General features: G+C 45.6%; 1 protein-coding gene across 3 annotated transcripts in view; it reads right to left on the bottom strand.

The window, feature by feature from the left end:
- QSER1 (glutamine and serine rich 1) overlaps nt 1-26,546 on the bottom strand; it is a 1,726,564-nt gene that overhangs the window by 990,471 nt on the left and 709,547 nt on the right. For all 3 annotated transcript variants that reach the window (XM_069623572.1, XM_069623573.1, XM_069623574.1), the window contains one exon: nt 6,661-6,777. In XM_069623572.1, coding sequence (XP_069479673.1) covers nt 6,661-6,777 — 117 coding nt within the window. The remainder of the gene's footprint in view (nt 1-6,660; nt 6,778-26,546) is intronic.

Below are 26,546 nucleotides of genomic sequence, written 5' to 3'. Positions count from 1 at the left end.
CGGTGTCTGGGGTGACCTCCCCAGTTTCGATTTAGAAATGTGCTGCTGCCTTCTTCAGCAGTGCAATGAAGGTGGGTTGATCATCGACAGGCGAAGGGTTCCTGACTGGTGTAGTTTCAGTAGACCTGATGACTATACTGCTACTACCTGTGTCAGTCGACCTAGCCGGTGACTGCCAGGGATTTGGGTCGCCCTCGCCTGTGTCTTCCTGGAATCCCTCCTCACATAGGTTAGTTTCCTCGTGAAAACCTACCTCTTCTTGTTGGTCCTCAACATAGGTGAACTCATCTTCCTCCTGGAAGAAGGTGTCTTCCTCAGTGGGATTGTAAGAGTATATGTCCTCCTGTATGGGGTTATAAAACTTCTGGTATTTAGCCCTTGGACTCTCCAGGGGTGCCTCCCTTGGTCTCTTGGGTGCCCTGTCTTCTGGGATGGACATGAATATGTCTAGTTTGTCCATACAGGTCTGGAACCTTTCAAAGGTCCACTGAGGTCGGCCAGGACGGTCTGGGAAAGAAAAAGGAGTTTCTTCCTCCTGTAATTGTCTGGTTCTGTCCCGTAACGTCAAAGAAAGTGAGCCTTCGCCTTCTGAGTAGCCTTCTTGCTGGCTAGGGCCTTCTGTCGGCGTCGGGAAGTGGCCTGATCTGTTTTCCAGCGCTTTCGGCGTATCTTTGGCCTTGTGCGCGGTTTTCAGCGTTTCACTCGCCGTACGTCTCTAGCCATCCTTAGATGCTAAGTGCGCGAGGCTTTCGGCAATCATTCTCTCTTTCGAGGGATCGGTCGCCGTCGCGCTATGTAACGTCGAGCCTTTGCTCGTTGAGTCCTTGCTGGCAACGTGACCGCTCTTGCGATGCGCGTCGCCGGAGGTTTTGGTGTTAGCGCCCTTATTTTTAGAGTGGCCAGTCACCTGTCGCGGAAGCGGTGGCGGGGAGGGCTGACGACCCTTACGGTCGGCGGAAGACGCCGGTGGGCCCGGCGTCCCTGTTGGCGCTATGGCTGCCTTCGTCTTCGACGAATGTGTGCCGGGGGGTATGTGCTTTGGTGTTTTTCCGTGTGCGTCCTTGTCGCCGGGGTGTTCATCCCCATAAGCTGGGCGTGAGCCGGGCTTGTCAGGACGGATAACGAGGAGCGTGAACGCTCCTTTGAGAGGTCTACAGCCTCCGTTACGGGGGCCGTGTAGTCACTGTCCTCGTCACACTCGGCGGCAGCGGGCGAGGAGTCAGGCCTAGACATGGCGTAGGCCGCCCACCTTTTGACCCTGCGGTCTTTTAGAGTTTTGGGCTTTAGTAATTTACAGGCCGCACAGCCGTCCTCCTGGTGATCGAGGGGTAAGCAACGGTTGCACCGCTTGTGCTTATCCTTCCAGGTATATTTACCCTTGCAAAGCGGGCAAAACCTAAATGGCGTCCTCTCCATAGCGGAGGGTAATAAGTGTGACTACGACCTCGAAAGAGATGGAGGGGAATGAGAAAGGCATTCTTAAAGAGAAGAAAGAAAGACCACAAAACCCCACTCTCCCTACTGTGTATGGCCGGCGAGGCCAGGCTACGTGTTCGGCAGCGCTGAAGGAACCCCTCCGCTCGTCCTTCCGTCGAAGATCTTGCTCGGCGGAGAAACAGCTCTGCGTCGAGGGAGGGATCTACGTTATTGATATTAATAACAAACGACCAAAGGTCGAAGAAACTATTTGGCAATGTCTCTCGAAGAGCTCCGCATAAAGGCGACCAGTAGCTGGGCGGAAAAAAACAATCTGAGGGACCTCGATGCGTGAGGGATTGTGGGTACAACGCACGTCACTATAGGGATAGTGTTAAAGACACGCCTTGTCGACGTCCCCTTTTCGGCTACGAAAAACAAAATGCAACACTCCGCAGTGACCACTGGATGTCGGACCTATGCACAGCATGTGATTCTAAGCAGATTAACAAACATCAGCAACATAGATATAGTCGGGTATTTCCTGTGTTGTCACCAACAATAATTGATGAGCACAATGAATTGCCATACAAAATGGAAAGAACTCTGGCTAAATTCCCCTTAGATGTCTATGGGTGTTGTACCTTCTTGATAGATATTATTCAACAACAAGCTGAAATGCAGTATTGTGGAGAAATACTACAGATCTGTAGTGCATTTATATGCTATACAATGTTTCCTGTTTGACTACTAATGGCCCACAGATGGCGTGGTAGTTTATCCGGCGAGCCATGAACAATGGGCCTCTGGTTTCTTCCAATTATTAATTTGTATGATGGTACAATTCACCCCTCTATAATATAGTCATTGTCTGATCCCAATGTTTCCTTCTAACAAAAGGGTCTCTCGCCCTACTTATCACAATATGGACTGCTTTATTAATACACATGAACAAAGTCATCTTCCATGTCTTCATGGGATAATTGTCCCATGCTCTTGTCTGCATCACTTGTACAGTTAAGATTCAAATATTGTTTACTAAAATTGTTTCAGAACATATGGGGCTCCCCGCAGAACTATGGACATCCATAAACTGTGGATAGACAGCCAGGATGATCAGAAACAGGAGATATGTTTAGGCATTATACTATTCTACATTTTCATTAAGATCCTGAATGTGGCTTTTTGTTGAAAAAATAAGTTTCTGTTCCAATTTCAACAGTTTCTTATTTGTTTGGTCTTGTGAGTTCCCCTTAACATGCTTCATGATCGTCCAACTGAAATCGTTATAAGTATGTCCTTTCTCAATTAAATGTTTTACCAGAGGCGCCTGCTCTACCTGGTTTTTAAGGCAACTCCTGTGTTCAATCATCCTGGTTTTAAATTTCCTGTTGGTTTTACCAATATACATAAGGGGCAGGGGCACCTGGATCAGATAAATCACATTATCAGTGTTACAATTGGTGTGATCTGTAATAGTACATTCTTTCTAAACCTAAATCAACTGACATTTTTTTTTAGTGAGAGGGCACATCACACGTTTACCACATGGGTAGTGCCCTATCACACGTAGCAAACCCCACAATCTTCCTTGTTTGGCTTCTCTTTTTCTGCAGATGATGTCATTTCCCATCACTAAATTGCAAACAGTGGTACTTTTCTTGAAGGCCACTAATGGTTTCCCACAATCTTTTTTCATGAATTTTTTCCAATTTCTGTTGATATGATATATGATATGATATGGCATTTATAACGCACCTATACACAAGTGTTTGATACCCTTTATTTTGTAAGACAAGTTGCTGAATGTATTCACAAAAACCAGAGGGCTTTCTTTATCTTCCCTCTCTTTGTCTTTCTGTTCCAATATTCCAATAGAGCCTCCCTGCTGTTGTTAAAAGCCCTTTCAGCCGCTCTCTTCACCAATGGGTAAGGATAACTGCGATCAACTAGTTTGTCCATCAAGAGATTAGTTCAGTTCTCATATGATTAAGTTGGTACTACTATTCCTTTTAAGGCGTAGAAGTTGCCCAAACGAGAGGTTGCCTTTGACATGTTGGGCATGGTGGCTGCTGTAATGTAGCAATACATTTTTGGCAACACTTTTAGTCTAGGGCTTCACCAGAACGGTACCTTAATGTTGGTATATTGTAATGTCAAGGTAGTTGACTTAATTATTGCTCAAATTGACAGTAAACTTAAGGTATCCCATGGATGTGCCCTCTACTTGCTTGACAATTCTACAATCAAGTAGAAGGCACAGCCATGAGAGCTGCAATGGCCCCCAACCTAGCCAATTTATATGCAAATATGTTTGAGGAAACTATTGTTTATTCTGCCCTCAATCCTTTTCAAGAAAATGTCTCATGTTGGCTCAGATACATTGACAACATGTTTGTAATATGGAAGGGCAATGAGGAGGAAGCCAACATGCTCAATGAACAGAATAGATACCTTAAGTTAAGTTGGTGAAGGTTTGAGTTGGCCAGGTTTCAGAGAGAAATAGTATGTCTGTTCCTCCATCACTTAGGAGTTTGTGCATCTCTCATATGTTTTGACATTGATCTGGCATTGTCTAGGTTGCAGTCCATCTTTTCTGGATCTTGTTTGTCTTTTGCAGGTGGCGTTGGTAGTTTGAGTTTGTATCGATTTGTTTTTTCTCTTTACATTCTGTTTTCAGTTTTGCTGCTTCAGTTTCTTTGAGTATGTCTAGAAGGTTGCATTTTGGGTGGATGCTTTCCTCTGGTTAATCTGCCTAATCATGTTGATGATTCTTTGTCTCGCCAATTATTGTGATGAATAGTGTGCAGAGTTCATTTCGCTCAGTTGTGCTTCTAGTTTCTTATCTGCATGTCATGTTTATGGTTTCCTTCTTCTGTGTTTGGGGTGTTTGTGGGCAGTTGGGTGTGGTAGCGCAATGCAATTTATGTCTTGTTCCAGCATCCATGCACAACAGAATATGGCTATGGCCAAGCACATCCGGTCTAGTTCACACATAGCCGTCCAGACAAACATCTGACATACCTCAACACCTCTGCCACTAGCATACAGCGACCACTGCCCGAAAGGAAACCGGTATAGCTGGCCTCAAATAGACTCTCTCAACAATAGCAATCCATCTCGAACCCTCAACAGCACCCACAGATGTGTCTGACCTCTCTTGGGCTGCTTAGTCGAGCCTTGCCAGCCACCCAAGTCTTAGAACGGCAACATGCACACATGCATCTCCTAAGCTGAACTCCCTAGAATTTCCAACCAAATCGACTACGGGCACCAAGGGAGTTCCAACCGAGGAAAAAGCACATTCAGGCCACACAATTGGGGAAAGAGCGCTATATAAATAACCAAATACAATACAAATCTGAAGGCAAGTTTATCGGGAATTTAAAATGGTTTTTGAGTAATACAAGGTGTGAGGATGCAGTGGTAGAGCACAGTACGGAGAGCGACCACCAGAGCCAGGACGCACAGCATGAAAGAGACGGTTGAGGCAGGGGTTAATCTGGAGAGGGTGTGGCTGGCAGGATGGCGAGGGAGTGGAGAGGCCAGCACAGGTGTGAATGTTGGCAAAAAACATTAGATTAATGAGAGCCTTGGATTTTGTTTGGGGTGTGTCTGAGCTGCAGGAGAAAAGAGGCTAGGAAGAGCGAGGAGGAGAGGAGGAGACGGTGAAGAATGCAGCCGCTGAAGTGTTTCGTTGGGCCTACTGAACGATCTGGGAGAGTCTGTAAGAAAACAAGTTAACAGAGCTTTGAGAAGGCATAACTAGACTATTAGTGAATGCGGAACCCCACCACTGAGGGAGATGTTGAGCCTGCATGAACATGCTAAGCTAAACGCAGAACGCTGCCACTGAGGGAGAGTTTAAGCCTGCATGTGCAGAAGCCTATTGATGCGGAACGCAGCCACTGAGGGAGTAGGTAAACCGGAACGGTCCAGCAAGGGTAAGTGCGGAACGCCACCACCGAGGGAGTCTCCGGCATAAACAGAAGTGGGCCTTTCCTTCTTAAGGGGACACCCACCAGTTAATTAAAAGAGGGACTGGGGTGGAAAGGTGAGACTATGGTCGTTGTGAAACAACAACAACCAGGACTGGGAACGAACCACGGGATACCCAGAAGTTAATGGTGTGCTGTAATAAATAAATAAAACCATGTTAAATCTGCACTTGGTTTCAGAGTACCACTTCTCGCAAACCCCAGGGGGTGACACGACGACTGTGTGTGAAATCCAGCAAAGGGCAAAATGTGATGAATGAAGGCTGTTCAGCATCACATGTCTCAGTGCGTGCACGACAAAGACCGGTGAACAAAAGCACCATGATGACAAAATTAAAAGGAATCAGAATGGGACTAAACAGCTCTAAACAAAGGACACCCACTCCTATTTGATCTCATTTCATGAGTGTTAATTAGGCAATAAGCCTCGAGCTGGCAGGCCATTACGCGTAAGGTAATGTCCCTGGGGCCCATAGTAAGAGGCCCGAGGCCTTACGCAGTAATGGCCCGCCGGCGAGGGGCTTATTGCCATTAGTGCCCCAGCCCATTAGACCGGGCTACTAATGATGGATTTTTTTCCGTTGCAAGACATGTTGCGCTTCGCAGCCAGAATAAATAAATAAATGGCTGCCATGGACTGGGGAATGTAGTCCGTTCACCCTTTACGTGGCGGCCACAGTAAACAAAGAAAATGACCGCCATGGAAGGGGAGAAGGGACTACATGTAGTCCCTTCTCTCTTTCCATGACACACATTCAAATAAATGGAAAAAAATGTAAACACCAAAAATGGGCGCGTTGGAACAGGGAGAAGGGACTACGTATAGTCCCTTCTCCCTGTTCCATGGTGGGCTAAAAAATAAACCGAAGACCGGCACGAGGGACGCGCAAGGAAGCAAGGCTCGCAAATGCACCAATCAGTGCACTTGTCACATTTATAGTAACCCGTGCAGAGTACAAATTATTTTAACATGCTTCGTTCAGCTTAGTTAAATCAGGTGTGTGTGCAAAAGAAGATAGCATAGCAATTCCATTCCTTTCCACCTCACCTTGACCAGGGATTACATCAAGCGATATTCATCCAATCTGAAGGCTATACAATATACTGAAGCCCAAGTGGCATACAATATATTATTAGGAACACAATATGCACTACCAAAAAAGTCCATATATTAATACAGGTTACAAAAATGAAAAATTAAGTTTCAGAAGTGTTACTTTTGCTTTAGCTGTGTTATCCTACTCACACTGTTAGTAGCAGAATATTGTCTTTGCCCGTCACGGACTTCAGGAACAAACTTCTGCAGTAAAGCCTTTTGTACTTTCCAGATGGCAGGAGGCTCTGTTCCAGTATTTAATGCCAACTATAAAAAAACAAACAAAATTCACTTGATGCTCAGAATATCACACATGAAGGATAAATCAAAAAATCTTGTTTGTAAAATTGTAACATACTTATCAATTTCATAAATCCACTTGAATATGTTTTTTAAACTTTCTTTATTGAATTTCATGGACTTTAGTGATAAAAAAAACTGTTGAATAGTGCAGTCAGTACAGTGAAAACCATTTAGCAATACAACTCATTAGGATCAGTTACTGCACAAGAAATATCTATTTCAACAGCCCCCACTGTCTGTAGCATGTTTGCTAAGTTCCATGGTGTCCTTGACTTTACCACATATAACAGAACAGAACCGAAAAGAAAAGCCATATACCTGTTAGTTCAGATCTCCAGCGAATTTTCGATCATCATACCTTCTAGTGCAAACACTGCCAGGAGATCTTGTCCAGATTAAATAATTCCTCACATCAGTCCAAAAGTCCTTCGGTTTGCAAGTTGGGCGCAATTACAGGACACGTATCGTACCAATTCTTTCAGCCGTCCATCATGCTGGATGACAAAGTGTTGGATACTACAAATGCCACACTAAGAAGGCAATGCTTTATTACATTTGAACGTGAAGTGCAAGTAGCCAAATATATGGTATAGTCTGAATGTTCTCATCCATCATAACATTGATCTTCTGTATGAAAAATGTACAACAGGGATCGAAATTGAGATTTGATAAGAGCTAAAAGCAGCTCCTAGGTATCCAGCAGTAACCAGTGACCAGGTGTTACCACTGGAATACCAGGAGCTAGTACATAGAGTTCCGCAAACCGAATTTCCACATAAGATGAAATCCTATTACTTTGTCAATTATTTATGACCCCTTATGCTTTAAATGTCATATCGATGTGTCCTAATGTTTATCTATAGATTGAAGTAAATGTGCACAGTTAACTTTATGTAGGTGTGTTTGTTCAGCATCCATTGCCCTGAGGAGCCAAAAGTAGCTCCAGGTAGCTGTTGGCAACAAGCTAACTAGGCTCTCTTAGGCTACAAGCAGGAGCTAGATAGCTCCCAGCTCCCCTCAATTTAGAACCCTGCAATAATCCTTTTGAGATGATACACATTTTGTAATGTAAAATCAATTGTATATGAGACACTAACTAATATGTGCAAACCTTATGTTTTGGTGTTTTTTGTTTTGACTATGTACAGATAAACATGTATATTGTGTTTTTTACATTTGGGATTGCACAATATCCTGGTCATCATTTGAAATCTTCTGTCATACTTTGTCATCCTTTGTCTATATATGAAACTAATAGACATTACACAGAAAATAATTCTTGCATTTGGAACTACCTAATGTTCTGACCACCATTGGAAATTGTGTGCCATATCTTGTCATTCCTTTGTGTACATATGAAACCATTATTGTACTTCACAGGATATTCATTCTATTCATGAAATTATATGGCTGACCAGAGACCCATTTAGGACCTTTGACTTCAAATACTCGTGTTTCTCCAATATGTGAGGATATACTTATTTATTGCCACCTAAAATGATCAAAATAGACAAATATAGGCAACATGATGTGCCCATTCAATTCAGGGTCCCCCAGTTTGTGTTTGCCCCAAGATAAATGAGAATAACAGGGACAACTTTCCACTAATGGGATTGTATCAGTACTGTCTTTACTATTAACTACTGTATCTTGTTACACTTAATTGTATTGAAGAGCTGCCCCTTCTGTTACTATTTTTTCATATAAACTAAATGTTCAATAAGAAAGATTGTAATTTGTCACCGATGCTTTAGTGAATCTGCTCTAGTAATTTGGAGAGCTACAGCCACTTTTTAGAAGTTCTAACATATTGGGGATTTTTTCACGTCTTGCGGCCTGTGAACGCAAAGTATGGCGCCCAGGCTTCCTAGCGCGTTTCAGGAGTCGTGGAAACAGTTGTAGGACTAATCGTCACCATGGCAACACCCATAAGCCATGGAGGAACGATCATGCTTTCTGCCGACGCGGGGAGACTCAGTTCGCTCTTTTGAGGTAAGATACAGGGATACGATGTACGGAGTAGAAAATGATAATGGGATGCTAAATTCTTCAGCTATGGCAATTTAACCAACAGTCCTTTCATAAATATATGCTCCGACTTCTGTAGGCGGCTAGTTGAGATAGTTTGGATTGCAATTTGAAACATGAGCGAGGAAACCAGAGCATGAAATCTTGTCTTCAGGGCACTTAGCGCACACTTTCCTTCTTTTTTGCAAAATTAAAATACGTGGGATGCTGATGTCCAAACTTATGGCTATGACGAAACAAATATCATATTTATGAAAACCGTCAGGTTTGAGCGGTCTTTTGCTAAAATTAATGCCTTACAAACCCAATGCAGAACAAGAATGTATAGACCCCTAACGTGTTTACATGACTTCTGATTAAAACCTAATATAGTCTTCCTAGGAGGGATTTATCCCATAGACTAACACATATACAATATCAATTAGGTAAGGCATGTATACTACCTACTTATTTACACATACTTTTCTCTGCCCCACCGGCAATGTTTAGCCACCATATTAATTTTGACATTGATATGTGAACCCACACTTAAACACTGCATGTTTTGCTACGTGAACATGTATCTTGGAAGTTAGACTGGTGACAATTGAACTGACTTTATGTGCAATTTTTCTTCCTTTTGTGTTTCCGCAAACTCCTACCTCAACCATCCGACCCCCCTCCTTGTTTTTCTGTCATTATACATGTCTGTCTTTTATTTGATCGACTAATTACCAATGGGATGTGAATTGGAATTGGCAATGTTTTGTTTTGTTTTGAAACTAGGTGGAATTAGCCCTGATTTGACAAAGACACGGTTGTGTTGAAACACGTGTTATCCAAAAAGGCAGTTTTTCTTTGTTGTATGATTTTGGAAAATTTCAAATTCTTCTATCAAAACAATGAGTGTGGCGCAGTCCTTTATTGTGTGAGGAAATTCCTTGTTCATATTAACTTCATGTAGGTGTGTTTGTTCAGCATCCATTGCCGTGGGGAGCCAAAAGTAGCTCCTGGTAGCTGTTGGCGTCAAGCTAACTAGGTTCTTTTAGGCTACAAGCAGGAGCTAAATTGCTCCCAGCTGTCCTCAATTTAGAACCCTGCAATCATCCTTTATCTTAGAGGACTGTTCTAAATGAATAAATCAGCATGTGCTGTGTTGCACTGCTTGCAATTATCCAGGATACCAGGAGCATTTGCATTCGACCTTTGGGTGTGTGTGATAGAACTTGTGAAGGTACTTGCAATGAAAGGTATAGCGCAGGTCTCCCTACAGTCCAGTTCCCACTCCTCAAAAGGTGCCAGCAATATATAAATCGTCCAAGTGAGGTTATCCCTAGTGATCCCAAGGTGCTTGTGTATCTAAGGTAAAATCCACTCCCTTAGAAGCCTGCAAGGAAAATGATGGGGAGTAAAGTCAAAATTAGTTTAAATAGGATTCCAGCCTTCACAATGCACACCAGGTAGCATGAACTGTTTGTATTTCCGAGGGAGGACATTTACAGGGGCCTCGTAATATAGATATCAATAGAAGAATACAAGACGGCTTTCTCAATCACTACATAGAGAAACCAATGAGAGCTAGTATACCTCGCGTAATGTACTTGTGCAACCAAGAAGTATAACTCGAGATCTGGCACAGTCATTGCAGCTGGACGGGTGAGAATGTCATAGGCAATCCTTGGTTGGTTGGACACTCGCACAAGATTCAACATCAGTTTCTTTAAGCGGTCACAGTATGTGGGAAGGATTGGGGCACTCAAAAATGTTATGTTAACTTGTTTTATACTGTGCACCGTTACCATAGGCATGGTCTCCTGGCACTCACAGGGCTCTGCAAGGAAGATGGCATGGTGGGTTAGTGAGAGCATAGTGATTGGGTTAGTGAGAGAATAGTGATAGGACCGGTCCAGAACCAGGAGAAACTGGTGTCTGTGCATGTTAACTTGCTGATGAGTTGATTGTGCGCACTGGCTTGTTGTATCCGTAAGGGTAAAGTCCAGTGTCTTTGATTTGTTTGTTGTATGTAAATATTAGTTAAGTTGGGTGTGTGCTTGCGTGAAGTTCGGCTAGCCCATAAGGTGTGTTTAGTACATGGGGGGGTATTTTGGAGGGGAGTAGGAGCAGGGCGTTTAATATGCTGTCTACTCTCAAGGTTCTTCCAAGTATGTCCTCAGAGCTCATCCAGCTGCAACACAATGGTACCCTCCAATTCCTCCAAGTGTAATACACTGGCCACCACCACACCCCCCTCTCCCCCAGCTCAACACACTAGCCACTCCCAAACATTCCTCCAAGTGCAATACATTAGCTGCTCCCACAAGCCCCTCTGTGTGCAGCAAGAATGACTAGACACAAAGTGTGCTTCTGAGTGCAGCAAGATTAAACAGCTAATGTGACGCATGACTACTATTCACAATTCTTTCTAAATGTGACGCATAACTAGTCTTTAGAATTATTTTTAAATGTAATGCATGGCTAAGCTTCACAGTTCTTTCTAAACGTGAAGCATGGCTAATCTTCCCAATTCTCTCTAAATGTGAGGCATGGTTAATCTTCCCAATTCTTTCTAAATGTGACGCATGGCTAGTCTTCACTAAATGTGACGCAAGGCTAATCCTCAATTCTTTATATATGTGACGCATGGCTAAGCTTCACAATTCTTTCTAAATGTGACGCATTGCTAATATTCACAAGTGCAACACACCGCCCACCCCAGAATTCATCGAATTGCAGCACATTTCTTACCCCCAGAAGTCATCCGAGTGCAACACACCGCCCACTGCCAAAATACACACAGGTGCAATACACTGCCCACCCCAGGATTCATCAAAGGGCAACAATGGCTACCTAAGGAGCACAACAGGTCTTAACACAGTGGCTACCTAGAGTGCCTACAGTGGAATGGACACAAAGTTATCAGCAGCTGGTAGTAGTGTAAAATTGGAATACAAGTGGCAGGGTTTTACAAGAGCACAGTAATGGCTGTGCTCCCTGCCCGTATCACCTTACCTGAGTTGTAGCTGTAGGGTGCTCTGTCAGATGTCCACGGGCGAACAGGGCCAAACAAGGAATGCAGCTTCCCAGTGGGGAGCTGCCCTTTGCCTTTAGGCATGTCGGCTGCCCGGGCAAGGCTGACCTGGGGGATTCTGGGGAAGGTGTGTTTCCGCCTATGTGATGGACGATGGAGGTGGGTGGGAGGCTGGGCCCAATGAGGCTTGAGGAGGCAGACCATTTTGTGCAAGTGATGCCTTGGCAAAGAGTGATAGGGGTATACGTATTTATTGTTCCACCCATGTTTAAAAATGCCCTGTTAGGAAAGATATTCTTTTTGCACCTTTCTCTTCAAAGATTCATATTGGGCCCTCATTCTTTTTGCTTGTTTTGAACCCTGCCCTAACCGATTGGCGGTGAGTAACGCCTTCTGCTTTACGTCCGTTGCCTGTTTTGCTCCTTAATATGGGGAAACCGACTATTGCCTGAGACTGTCAGTACATGAGGCCCATTACAGGGTTGCCGCTTTCCCGCCGGTAATTCCAGTGGGATACCAGCAACCCTGTCTTACTGTCTCCGCCGCCCGATATCCCGGTATTACCAGGATATTACAGGCAGCGGAGTGGAGTTAAGTTCCCATAAAGGACTCCATGGGATGGGATTCCCCGAATCACCGGCACTGGGAGAACCAGTGCTGGCGTTTCTGGCATTTATCTACCGGTCCGTGGCCCCCACCGGCAGACTTATGTTTTGCCATTCCGGAGTAAATGCTGGGGCTGGAATTACAGGCATTTATTCTGGACCGGCAAACACGTAATAAGGGCCTATGTCTCACTTTATGGATTCTTGTATTTTTACAATTGTACACATCACCTTACAGCAGTGGTCTTCAAACTTTTTTGGCCTGCCCCCCCCCCCCCCTCCCTTTGAGCAAAATCTGGGCAGGCCCCCCCCCCAAAAAAATGCCAAATGAACAGTATGTACAAATGGCTATGAACTATTGCGCGTCGTCACCGCACCCTACTCCCAGTATAGTCCCTGGGCTCCCCCACTTGCTCCCATCACAGTCGCTGCACTTCCTCATCCCACTCCTACCCAGTGCCTAGGCTCCCACCCATCCTGCTCCCACCACAGTCCCTGGGCTCCCCGCGCCCCGTTCCCAATACACATTGCGAGGGCCAGTGGGAGCAGGTGAATTTTATTAAGTAGAGGGGCATAAATATTTTCCACAAAAATGCCATAGCAAACAAGCGCAGTGAGGGAGCCCGAACCAATCAAGGGGGGGTTCTGGAGGTCCCCCCCCGTGATTCATTTTTTAAATAATGGGTTAACATGTTGCATTTTAGAGCATACCTTTAAAAAAATGGGTAGAAAGGCAAACAGTTTGCCAAGGGGGAAAGCATGGTATTTTTGACTGGACATCTATGATAGCTATCCAGTAAAAAGATATCCAGAAAAAAAAAATACACCATCCTTGTCCCCTGGGATCCACAGCGCCTCAGAAGGAGAGCTGATTTTGGCAGGTGGGTAGGCGGATTGTACAACAAAGGCATTTTTAAAATGCCTTTGTTGTACAACCCTCCTTCTACACTGTACCACCCACTCGCCAAAATCTGCTCACTGTACCAAAACACACACATTTCACAGCAATTACTATCATTCATACAAGTACCCATAACCATACACTCACTCATAACACAAGCATACACGCATCCATACACATTTAACTAAAGCTCCCCCTTGCACATACAGACATGCAGTGCTGCAGCCAGCATTTCCAATGAGCTATGCAAGGCTGGTGAAGCAAAACGCCCCAGCCTTGCATGGCTCAGTGAGCATGTGCGGCTGGGGAACTGAACTGTCAATGGGAAACAATGTTTCCCTTTGACAGTACAGCCAGCCCAGGAGCACTCCCAGTGTTTCACTGGGCTGGCTCCTCGGTTCATCCATAATGGGTGAGGGGGCCACTGGGTAAACGCCCAGTCTCCGATTATGGATGAGCTCCCCAGCTCAGACTAGCCTATAGGGCAATACCCGTACCAAAAATGCAAAATGCTAGTGTAGGCCAGTCAAAATGGGCCACTTTTCTGGCCAACGTGAGCCAGTTTGCGTTACTTCACTATGCAGCTAGTAGTTTTGACCATTGTTGCTGAATAAATATTCTTCAAATATCACAATTTGCTGACATTTTAACAAAAGAAAAACCCTTGGGTACTATTCAAACAGTCTGTGACTAAAGGAATGAATATCCATTTGCAACTGCGGGCCCCGTTTTCATTGGTGCCTGAAACAGTTTTATGGTCCAGTCAGACTATGTGAGCTACCCCTGCCCATTTCCTCCAATTGAAAAAAGATTTCTTACACACGTCATGCTGGCCTCTTGCGCCCCTCCCCCGCCCCCCTCTGGGATGCGGCTGTGCAGTTAAGATACTGTGACAATTCATGGGATCTCGTCACTTCTCCCCAAATGGGAGCCATTCCCTCTGAGGCTAGGGAGGTGGAGCCTGCCATGCAACAATCGCCCTAAGTATGGCAGAAAGCGCAACCTCACGGGGAGAGACTCCCCCCATGGGGACCAAAATTCCGTTCCATGATGGAACTTCCTAAACCCCTTGTATCTGAGACCATGACATCCTTGAAGTCCTCCAAGAAGCAACCTGAAAGCGCTACTGTTTTTTACTGCACTTTTCCCTCCTTTCCTCACTTAAGACTTAATACCACCAATACGAGGAGGAACATACATAGTGATAATAATTCATCTCCCCAAAGTCTAGAAAGTACTGAGATGAGGTGGCCCTACAAAGGCATGAAGAATACTCGATTGATACAAACAAAGGACTATGACACTCTGCTGGGGAGGACCCAGCTACAGGACATAAAAACCAAGAAGGTGCTCAATGAAGGGAGTGCCCTGTCAGCCCTGGGGGATTCAAACCTGGGAACGATGAGGTAAACAGAAGAAGCAGGTCCTCGGTTGTGAGGACACCATGGAACGGTCAGCAGATCACTTCGTAGTCAGATGGAGGCCCCACCTATGCAGAAGCTGTAGAGAGGCTGACAGTGGTGTGACCTCGGGTAGGTGGACCGTGCGGCCCTTCAACCACACTGACACCAAAAGGCAAAGAAACCCACTGAGCCAGCGCGGTGCAGCGGGAAGAGAGAGACAGAGACACAAAGAATGTTCGCCAAGATCGAGCAAGACCAATACCCCGGGAAGAACCAGTGATATGCCCCCTACAAAAAAAGAGGTAAGGGGAGCCACAGGAGACCCGCTATGGGGTTTAGTAAAGAGTAAAGACTGCTTCAGGGCTAATCTCCATTGTCACAGAATTTGTAAGGAAGATACCAAGAGTGAAGAGTGCTTCAGGAGTAACCTCTCTCATCACAGTAATTGTAAGGAAGCTAGCAAGAGTGAAGAGTACATTTGGAGTAATCTCCCTCATCATAGTAATTGCAAGAAAGATACCGAAAGTGAAGAGTATCTTGTGACTAACCTCCCTTCGACAGAGGACTAATTTTTAGTTTGACAGTCACGCTGGCGACAAGCACCTGAGTTAAATTCAGTTAGGTAGGGCAAACCGTCTAGTTATAGAGAAAGATGTGTCCTTTTCTTATTACATGAATACAACCTTCACTTTGAAATGCCACCCCTTTGTCCGACTTCTCCTCCTGACATACCACAATAGTTTACATCATTCAGAAGTTTTATATAATGGCTTTTTGGTTGCACTGATCATGTGCGCGAGATACGCTAGTGGCAGCTGTATGATTTTACCATTCTTGTGATTTTTTTCTCATGCACTTTTGCATGTACCGCAAATGGCTACTAAAGGTGGCTAGCACCCTAAAATGGTCATGCCACGAGATCTTTGCTTTTTTATTTATTTATTTCATTTATAAAGCGCATAAACAGCCCAGAGGCTTTGAGGCACTGTTACATATACAGGTCATTTGCATTTGGTTTAGGCCCACAATACAGTAGGGGAAGAAGAGTAAGACACAGAAAATTTTGCAGTTTAGGCAAACAACTGGGTTGGAATACCCGGTATGATTTTTCTGCTATCAGCAAGGGGGCCGGAGGGACCCCACTGTTTGGTTACGATGTAGGGGAAGCGGGAGCCGCCGGCTTTTGCTTGTTTGACTTTTGGTAGATGAAGGGGGTCAGCGTATGGTGTTCTGGTGGGTCTCGTTAAGTGAACGTTGGATGCACAGGGTTTTGAAGATGATGCGTTCTTGCATGGGCAACCAATGGGCCTCTCTTCTGACCTCTGAGATCTGTTCTCTTTCAGGAATGCCCTGGGCTGCCCGGAGGGCACTAAGAATTACTACTTCATGAATGTTTCTGGAGGAGGTGCCTGCGAAGATGACATTCCAGTAACCAATCCTCGAGCCGATAATTGCTCGGGCAATAGTAAAGCAGCTGATTCTGGAGAGGAAGGGTTTGGCAGCATTTAGTAGTTGGGTATCTAGACTGCTGATGAAGCAATGGTGTTCACTTGGCAGGACATGGTAAAGGAGGCATCAAGGTAAACCCCTAGGGTTTTTACAGGAGCTGAGACAGGGATCAAGATGTTGTCAATCATGAAGGCAGTGTATTGTTCATGGAGATTGTTTAGAGCTGTAGGTGGTCCGACATGCAGGATTTCTTTTTTTCTCACTTTTTAGACACAAGTGATTTGCCGCCATCCATGATTGTATCAAGGAATAGGTGTTGTTGAGGGTATGTGCATCACCTGCATAATTGCCTGTGTGAGAAACCCGAGGCGTTTCTCCCATGCTATTCCCAGGGATACCCGACTCAGGTGGCCAGGGAAAGGCCATCACTCTTGGATCCCAACCCTGGGGGCGGACAAGCGAGGGAGGATCATCTGGGAAGGGGACCCTTGAAGACCGTGGGAGGAACGCCCCGGAAAAGACACAGTATTCACCCGTTGCAGTACATCCTTAACCAACATCCCTCTGTCATTTTGGGATATTACTGTCAAAAACCAATTTTTCCACAACACTACACTTACCCCTTTCACCCTGACGAAAACCCACATGTTTCCATGATCCCTCGGAAAAACTACAACTCCCATAAGCCCTCCACGCTCCTTTTTTTCCAAAACCACTGGGACAAGAAAGAGGCGAACCGGAGCCACGAAGATTACCCATAGGAACCAATGTACCATGAGTCCCTACGGGCAGTCTCCATTTAGTCCCGTTAATGAAGCCAGGCAAGGTCAGGCTTCCCTTTACAATCATCCCCACCTGAAATCTGTTAAACTTCCCAGTCAATATAAAAGGCAGAGCACACAGGGACACTCTGAGCAAGCTGGGGATGCTGGATGGTGCACAGAGGCCAAGAGGAGAGAGTTCAAGCTGCAGAGACCCTGGAAGGCCTGGAGAAGGGGGACTGCCTATTTGGTGTGCCTGTGAGTACAGGGAAGGCTACAGTATGGAGAGGAAGCTGTGACTCCAGGCAGCAAAACCAGGGGCAGCTGGAGACTACCTGGCAGCGCCCAAGCCAGAGCTCCTCCCCTGGGCACAGAACTAAATCCCAGGCCTTTGAGGGGAAGGTGGTGAGACCCTGACCTCATGGACATCTCAGTAAGGCCCACAGCAACTCCTAAACTCACCAGAGTGCCAAAAAGGGGAGCTAGCAAAGTGGGAGCAAAAAAGATTTTGCTTTCTGGGACTTGAAGTCCAGAGATATTTAATTTCGATAAAAACAGAACAAGGCAGTGCATGAGAAGGAGCAGCACTTCCAGAGTGGTGGCAAGCAAGGCAGAGGAGAGCAACAGACCAGAGGGCTAGGGCCAAGAATCTACAGGCCAGAGATCCCTTTTGTGAGAAACCTGTGTGTCTCAGAAGAAACAGGGGCTACACAGGCCAAACCAGCTGGAGAGAAAGAAGAGTGTCTGAAGTGCTACAAAGTTGCAAGCCACCATCCCGGGTGAGCGGCAGAGTTGGGGAGGCGCAGATGCAATGAGACTGATGGCCTTTATTTCCACATCAAAAGACACAAAGGCAAGGAGGCTCCTGACACGACCGGTGAGTCAAGAGAGCACAATGCAAGTCCAGTCTGTGTGTTGGAGTGCACTCTAACATCTATTAAGAAGTGAAGGTTACGCTCAAGATAAGACGTGAGAGAAAAAGAGCCCATTTTTGTGAACTGTAAATCACAAATGCTAAGTATCAGAGTGGTCCGGCAGAGGACGTACGCCCAATCGAAAGTCTCTGAGAAAAGTTGTGAAGCTGAAGGGCAGCGGTAAAGCTTGAAAGGTATGAAACCGACAGAAGAAGAGCTGTGAATTAATGTGATTTGAAGCTTGGGGAAGGGAACCCCTACAAGTGCTGCGATTGCGGTTTCCAAGCCCGGCTAAGGGAGACCTACTTTGAATCAGATACTTTTGTTGAAAGAGGTCCAAGCCCGATTGAGGGAGACCTATGTGAATTTGTGATACCCTGAGAGGTCCGAGCCCGAGAGAGCAAGACCTATTGTGAACTTTTGCTTTGAGAGGTCCGAGCCCGAAAGAGGGAGACCTACTGTATTTAAAGGGGGTCCGAGCCCAGTTGAGGGAGAGCCATGGAGAACAGTGAACCCGAAAACATATGAATATGAAACCCCTAAAGAGAACGGACCTTTATTGTTGTGTGTTCAAGGCATTCTACGAACGGGAGACTTTTGAATGGAAAAGAGACTTTATCGCAGAAGGCCCTGGCTTATGTCCCAAACTGCATCCTCGTGCCAGAGAAGCCATAGGGTGTTCAAAGCTCAAATGTGCCACCTTGTCCCGTGCTGAAAACGTGGGCAAGGGAACCTCACTGTTCAGTTTTCCTGATACATTACTTTTTAACACTCTTTCTTTGCATCCACCATTTTGCCACACATATTTGTTACAGCCTAAGGGCAGGCAATAGGTTTTGTTAGTGTAGGCAATTTTGATTTGACAAGACACTACTAGGACTGCGTTATTTATTATTTGTTAGTCAAACTTGCTCCCATCCTTCGATATAGGGCTAGATGGGCATTCTTCCAACCCTAATGTTGTTCAATAAAAACCCTTTAACTGTGCATCACTTGTGTCTGTCTTCACTTAGGTACCATGGGCCTCATTACAAGTGTGCCGGTCCGGAAACAACGGTGCCAGTAAGCCTACCAGTAACGTTGTTTCTGGACCAGCAGACTACGGGTTTGCCTGCCGGAGTCGCTGTGCCCTACAGGGCTGACCCAAGGGTGCGCAGCAGCCACGGTAGGCAAGCCATCACAGAAGCACTGGCACTGTTAACAAAGATGCCGGTGCTTCCGTGGTCCCCATTCCCATAGAGTCCTATAGGACTCTACGGAAATGGAGACTTACAAATTACTGACGCCTGACTTCCCAGACTGCCAGGGTTGTAATCCCCCAGTGTTACCGGGAAGTCAGGCACCAGTAATTTCTTTCGGGTACGGCGGCAAACCACCGGTTTCACCGGGAGGGTTACCGCCAGACCCGTAATGAGGCCCCATGTCTTTCTTACACCTTTGAGTGGGAGCAAGATTTGGGTGTCGTCGGCATAGTTAGTGTACGCTATGCCAAGGGAATCCAGGATTTGGGGTGCACTGGCATTCTCTGAGAATAGGAGGATAGCTCAGGGGCAACATGCTCGCCTTGGAAGCAAGACAACACAGAGGAACACAGGTTCGATCCCTGGGTCTGTGCTTAGAAACCTCTGGGTATTAAGCATTTTGTAACTAACATATCATACCCTCATGACTGGCAGTGTGCTTGTCGAAAAGAAGGCATTTATGAAGGGAGTTAGAATTTCTGCACAGTCTTTGATGACGGGCGCTGGGCAAATATCTCCTTTTCATCTTGAGGGTTTAAGACTTGTGATTATTGTTAAGATCTCCATCCCGGAGATCTCCTTCAATTGGAATTGAGGGATGGATGGGTTCTGGTCAGCTGGGGAGGTGGTAGTGGCTGGGACCAATGGATGGTTGTGGGATTTGGCAGGATTGCTAAGTTATTTTGTTCAGGGTGTCGATATTATTGAGCATAGCCCTTTGGATATCAGAGCAGAGGACCAGGATTCATCCTTGGTAATGGTGGGGGGAGGTGCTTCTGGAGTCTCCAGTTCCCTAAAGATGTTAAAAATGTCTCTTGTGTTTGACTTGGCTTTTTATCGTTGATAGAGAACCCTAATTGATGCAGAAGGTTTATCGTCTCCTGCCAATGTTGCTGACATATTTGTGGTGCGTTGTCATGATGCCTACCCCCGGAGCACCAGGCCAGGCCCAGCACCCCCGGAAGCAGGCATCATGCCCTCGGGTAAAAGCCCAGCGGCCCCTTATAGGGGCTCTTTGGACTCGGTCCTGGCGTCTTTGCCGCCAGGCTCATGTTGGACATCAGTCCTGGCGCCATAGGCGCCAGGCTCATAAAGGGAGGTGTTTTGTGCACTTACCTGATGCAGACCATGCTGCACGCTTCAGGCCTCCCTGAGACCTGAAAGGGACTATTTTTTCATAGGGACTATTTTTTCACTCGGGCGTGGACAGGGAAGCATAACTACCTAGTTGGGGAAGGATACATACCTGGGACTTCTTTGGAGGCTATTTAAGCCACGCCCAGACAGCAGCTCATGCTTCGCGTTGTTCTGCTTCCTGCAGCTTAACGCTCACCGTGTCTGCTCCTGCTCCTGGACTCCAGCCATGCCCGCCTCGAACCTGGAAGACCTGCAAGGAAGGAAGAGAAGAGAAAGGTGAAAACCAAACTTCTTACCTGCATCCGGAATCTTCTCGCCAGCATCCCTGAAGAAAGACTTCCATTTAAAAGCATCGCGTTGCTCGCTGCAGCGCCACGCTTCACTCACCTGTCCTTGAGACATCTCCCGGCTCCATCGCGGCTGTCAGCATCGGACGCCACATCTCTGCACCTAGGGGAGAGAGGAAGAAACAAAAGGTGAGAAGGAACACAGAAGGAAAGCCTGATTAACAGCCATAATACTTACCGGCTTTTCTTCCACATTTCGGGTCGGCGCCGCCCCGTTGGCAGGTACCGTACCCCGGCCCCTATGGGGAAAGGACAAGAGACATTTCTGGGGAATGATAAGGACATTTAGCCCTCATCACTACTCACCTCGGCAGTTTAACAACTCGACGCATCGCCTTCATTCTGCACCTGAAATAAAGGACAGATCACAGGTTAGAAAGACAACATAAAGGGGGCCTCACTTGAACTTTGAACTTTCATACTTACGGCGCCTCGCTCAGGAAAGTCAAGTGGATTTTGCCAGCGCCATTCTGAAAACCAGTGAAGTAACTGGACGAACGCGCGCCCCTGCACCAGAAGCAGGATGGAGAGTTCATCCTTCCAAACCATAAGGTGAGCTTAAACCGGGGTTTGGAGGAAGTTAGAGAGGAACGAAGGGGGGACGGGGGGAGCTAGCACACTATTCTGCAGACTGTTAATCCCCTTTCTCATCTGCAGAAGGATATTCCTACGGGCCAGGCAAGCACGATTTGGAGGTCCTGTCCAATCGGTGTTCCGGGTCCTGCGCATCACGCTAGAAGAGGCCACAGCAATCCAGACTAGACCAGCGCCCCCGTGGGAACCAGGTGAGCGTTACATGCGTCTCCTATTATGAGCCAGTCGTCCAGATAAGGGTACACTGGGATTGATTGTTTGCATAGGTGTGCTGCCACTACTGCTAGTACATTCGTAAAGATCTGAGGGGCTGACACAATCCTGAAGGGGAGTACTTTGAATTGGCAGTGTGTGAACTCCACTTTTAATCTTATGTACTTTAGATGTGCTGGCAACATTTAAATATGAAAGCATGCATCTTTCATATCCAGCGTTCCTGTGTAGTCACCCCTTTTGAGCAAAGGAATAACTTCCTGCAATGTTGTTATTCTGAACTTCTGAGGTTTGACATATGTGTTTGCCGGTATTAAATCGAGTACTGAGCATTTGACCTCGTCTTTTTCTGGAACCAGGAGTACACAGAATAAAAACCTCTGTTTACCTCTGATGGAGGGACAAACTATTGCTCCTTTTTGCAGCCAGCAGAGCTTCAATTTCTGCCTGAAGAATATGAAGTGTTCTAGAGACATGGTCCTGTATCTTGGTGGATGATCGCCCGATAGTTGTACAAATTCCACGCAGTATCCGTCTTTCACAGCTGACAATACCAGATTGTCTGATGTGATCCCCTCCCATACATGGGCAAATAGTGTTATGCAACCCCATACCGCGTTGATATGGTAGGGGACCTGAAACTGAGTCATTGTTTGGTGGGAGAAGTCGAAGCTATAGCTGTGCATGACAGACAGAGATTACTCACTTTGCAGGTTGGAGTGCAAAAAAGCAGGGCAAAAGGCTGCAATGCCGCCTAGGTGCATGTCAACACATAATGATTCTCTGCTGCCAAATTGCTAATTCATTAGTGTCTTCCCTGTTTACAATAAATAGGGTGGCCTCCTAAAATCCTCCCAGGAAGGAAGCAAGGAAGGAAGGCTTGAGTTTAGGATCAAGTAACATCCCCATCAAGAGTTTCGTGGTGGCTGGTTTTCTGACCCCTAACAAAAGTAAAAAAACGAAAATGTCTTTCAGTTATCCTTTTTTGTGGCAAACAAAGTGGTTCCATGTGATAATAACAAATTAAATAATAATGAAAACCTTTTAAACGAATTATAAATAACAAAAACATATTGAATTCTTTTCTCTTTTTAAATATGGGGGGGTGCCCTTTCAGCCCCCCCATTTCCCTAGCTTTATTACCCCCCCTAACCCAGCCCACCCGTTTTAATCCCTTACCCCACCCCCCGATATATGCTTTTAACAAAACTTAGGTATTTTTTCATTATATATTATTCGTTCTATAAGTTATTCGTTATTTTCATTTCATATAATCACTGTATACCAACAAAGTCTTTGTCAAATAGTCTTTGGCTTTATCCCTTCTCCTGGGAAATCTCCTCTGGACAAGTTCTTCTGATTCACAATGGCAACAAGATTTACGGCTTATACTTTCTGAATTGTTTACCTCATGTAGGCTACAGGCTTGGCCAGCCCAGGTTCTTGTGTCCTTTCACTCACCCCCTCCTGGGGATCACTGGTTTCTCAGCCCCGGGTGGACTACCGGCTTGTTCAGCCATACTGTGGTAGACAGGATGACACACTCTGGCTCAGGTTCTCAAAATTGAGGCAGTTTTTTTGCGAGAGTTGGCATGGAGTTACTTGGAGTTGGAGCGGTATTGGTGGCTGTGCTTTTGATTGCTGGAGCACAAGAACGCTGTTCCTTTAAGGTGCCCCCCCTCTGCTACAAATTCCACACAGGGCGCGAAGCGCTGGCGGAAGAGTTGGCGTGGAGTTATTTGGAGGTGTTTTGGAGGTGAGCAGGAGGTGAAGAGGCTATGTCCGTTCCTGGCGCCAGGACTCGCAACCAGTTGAGGAAGCAGTTACTTTCCTCGGGAGCAGTAGCAGAATCATTGGCAACTGATACAGCTCCAGGCCAAGGAACTGCAGCCACACAAACTGAGGTGAGTGCGCAATTATGTGACCCGTTGGTTGCGAGCAGCCTACCTAGCTTGGGGCGGGTGGTAACAGAACAGACTTCTGTATTTGATAATAGTGGCGCTAAAGACATGTCTTGGGGTTCGAGCCTGAACGTAGCACAAGACCCAGAATCGCCCATCAGCCTTTGCTGCATGAACAGCTCAGGTGCTGAATGTTTTCAGAACTCACAACATTCTTTGAGTGCTGGGCAGCTTACATCTACTCATGAATGGCAGGAGAAGATTACCATTGCCCCACTCCCGCCTATAAGCCCTGGCTTCCTGCTGTTGGCGGGGCTTGACGCGAGGCGCGTTGTTGAGGACGTCCCATCAGGGAGCCCATTGAACAGCATCCACCGTTCATCGCAGCTGATAGCTCCTGCACTTGTGTGAGAACCCTCAGCTGAAAGCAGAGTGAATACACTTTCAGTAAATTTGACACCGCACGGCTTGAATTCCTCAGTGCGATGTGTAGCACGGCTGTCGCTGGACATACTCTAGATAAAATCACGGATGCACAATAATGAAAAACAAAAGGTCGTCTTTGGAACTGCAGATGTAAGCAGCTCCGTAAAGACTTTGGCTCCTACTATTACCCATGGCGCCATTTTTCGTGACCATATACAAGAAGGGGCTCCTTCTGACACGGTTCAGATTTATTTTCCCTGGTCTACTACTCAGGCCTCTAAATAAGGTGCATACTAGGCCTTTTTACGCAGGAAAATCTTGTAAATACTACAGGTTTATTATTTTTCCTGTGTACATTTACACACAGGTTTAGAGCAGAGGGCAGTGCAAAGGTCAGGTTACATGACAGAAACCAGAAGGCTTCTTTTGATTTTTATCTACATAGATGTAATTGCAAGCAACCTCTGAAACAGAATGCATTTCTTTGAAGTCTTTCAAAAAAAGAAACTGCACACTGTGATAAAAGGAATGTTTTTTTCCATTCAGCTTCTGTGTTGACCCTCATGGAGCAGACAGAAGCACTGTGCATATTTATTTTCCTAGAATATTAGGTTCGTGTAATAAGATGGAAAACTAAGTTGCAATTGAGAATTAATATTTTGTAACCAACTAGGCTATGTTTCCAGTGAAAGCAAACCAGCATTGCGCAATTGTATTTTTCAGAGTTCCGGTGCTGTGCATAATCATGCAGAGGCACACCATTTTCGAACTTGTAATTTAATTTACACACTAATTATAAAAACAAGTGTAAAATGATGACTATGCACAGTCTAGTTTACATCCATTCAACCTTGCAGTCAAAGGGTTACATTACTATAAATAGTCAGTGGCAGCAGAGTCTTTGCTCAATGGTGAGTGATTGTCATTACACCAGTTACAGGTGTTCTAGCCTCTCAAATCTTCAAGACTACAATTAAAACATCCAAAACCTGACTCTCCAGAAAGTGCAAGCGCTGTTCAAAAATAAACAAATGAAAGTTACATTGGTAATTGAAATAGAAACTCAGCAAAACCTGTCCCTGTGATAATCCAGATAGGTATTTAACTTTATGTAGCGCTTCATAAATGGTTCGTCCAACATCTAGGTACTGTGATTATTATACCTCAGTCGATACTCAGTTAACTGACCTCTGAAGGATGTTGGCCAATAAGATAGCTCAGCCGGTTGAGCACTCGTTGCTGCAATCTGCGGGTTGCAGGTTCGAATCCCGGCAAGGCCAACGTAGCCTTTCATCCTTTCGAGGTCGATAAGGATTACCGACTTTGGATTGGTGATAAATGTGATAAATGTTATGTTAGTGGTACTTGTATAGCGCACCGTCACCAACGGAATTGGTCCCTAGGTGCTCTGGTGGATCTGTAAAACAGGAAGGGTGGGGTAGGGTTAGTCGGGAGAAGGAGAGTGGGAGAAGTGGTGTGCTGTCTACAGCTTCAGCTCGGTATACACAGAGCGCTCAGCTTTGGTGCTAGTATCGGATCGGATGAAGGCCTCGAGTGCTGTGGGTGAAGTTTTATGTGTTGTTGGTGCGGTCTGGTAAAGTGCCTGCGGATTGCTGTGGGAGAGATGGTTGTGTGGTTTTGCGTGGGTTTAAGTATGCAGAAGATTGAGGGTTGGGTTAGTGGGGTCTGTATCCTGGTTCAGCTACTTACGATTCCGTTAGAGTTGTATACCTGTGGATTCGGATGTTGCTGGTTCCTAGTGGGCCGACTCGATTTGGTGGTGTTGCGCTGTTCCAACTGTATCCTATTGAGTATAGTTTGGATTGGTGGGTGCCTCTGAACCTAATCTTCAGGTGTGGAACTGGGTGGGTGATATCTATTCTCAGGTGATCTAGTGTGACCCTGGTTGGTTAAAGCTTTGGGTGGTTCACGGTCGGGGTTGCGTTGAAGTGTTGTTCTAGTGGATCCGTCTTGGTGAGCGTGTATATTCAGACATTCATATCCTTCTGTCCTGAATGGTTCTTTGATTTCCGTGGGGTGACCATCCGTTGGACTGATGTTTAGTTGTAGTTTTGTGTGGTGGGGCATTGTGCTTCCTGCTTTGTATTGGTGGACCGTGTGTAGTGATGAAACATTCTGTTTCTCACCCATTGCATTGGCCCGTGGTGCAGTGCTTTCTTTACCTCTCTATGTTTTGTTCTAAGGGCTGTTGGGGAAGGTAAAAAGCCTTCCTTTGCCAAAAGCGCTATATAAATAACCATTTTACCATTAGATTAGATATAGAATTTAGCATGGAGTCCTTGCCTCTCTGCACTGTTGTATCATAACATTGGCATACCATTAGGTAGTAATAGCTCCAGAAAATGAGGACTTTCATTAAAGCTCAAAAGACAATTCTGCTATCGAACCTCATAACACACAATACAATTCATGTTTGCTTTACTATGTAATTGGCTAGGTTTTTGTGATTTCAACATTTAAATATATACAGGAGAGATCAAATGGCTAGACCTTAAGAGAAATAATGAAAGATGTCTTCTGTGACAATGCAGAAAGCTGCCGCATAGTAATGATTTCCATACAGTTTTGGCGCACGTCCGCTGGATGTCACATACATTTTACCCTCTTGCAAAGGAGAAAAGTCATTTGTACTCTCTTAAAATCACATTTACTCTCAAAGTTTAAAAATAGTGAGTAAAATACTCCCACCTCAAAATCTTATCTGGAGCACTGCTACTACTACAGATCCTACTAAGCCAACACATTCAACTCATTTTGACACTGCTTGCCCAGAGGGGGATAACAC

The sequence above is a fragment of the Ambystoma mexicanum genome, chromosome 11 (assembly GCF_040938575.1).
Source record: "Ambystoma mexicanum isolate Mex_15411 chromosome 11, UKY_AmexF1_1, whole genome shotgun sequence".
In the NCBI taxonomy this organism is placed as follows: domain Eukaryota; kingdom Metazoa; phylum Chordata; class Amphibia; order Caudata; family Ambystomatidae; genus Ambystoma; species Ambystoma mexicanum.
This window is presented reverse-complemented; position numbering and strand designations above follow the sequence as displayed.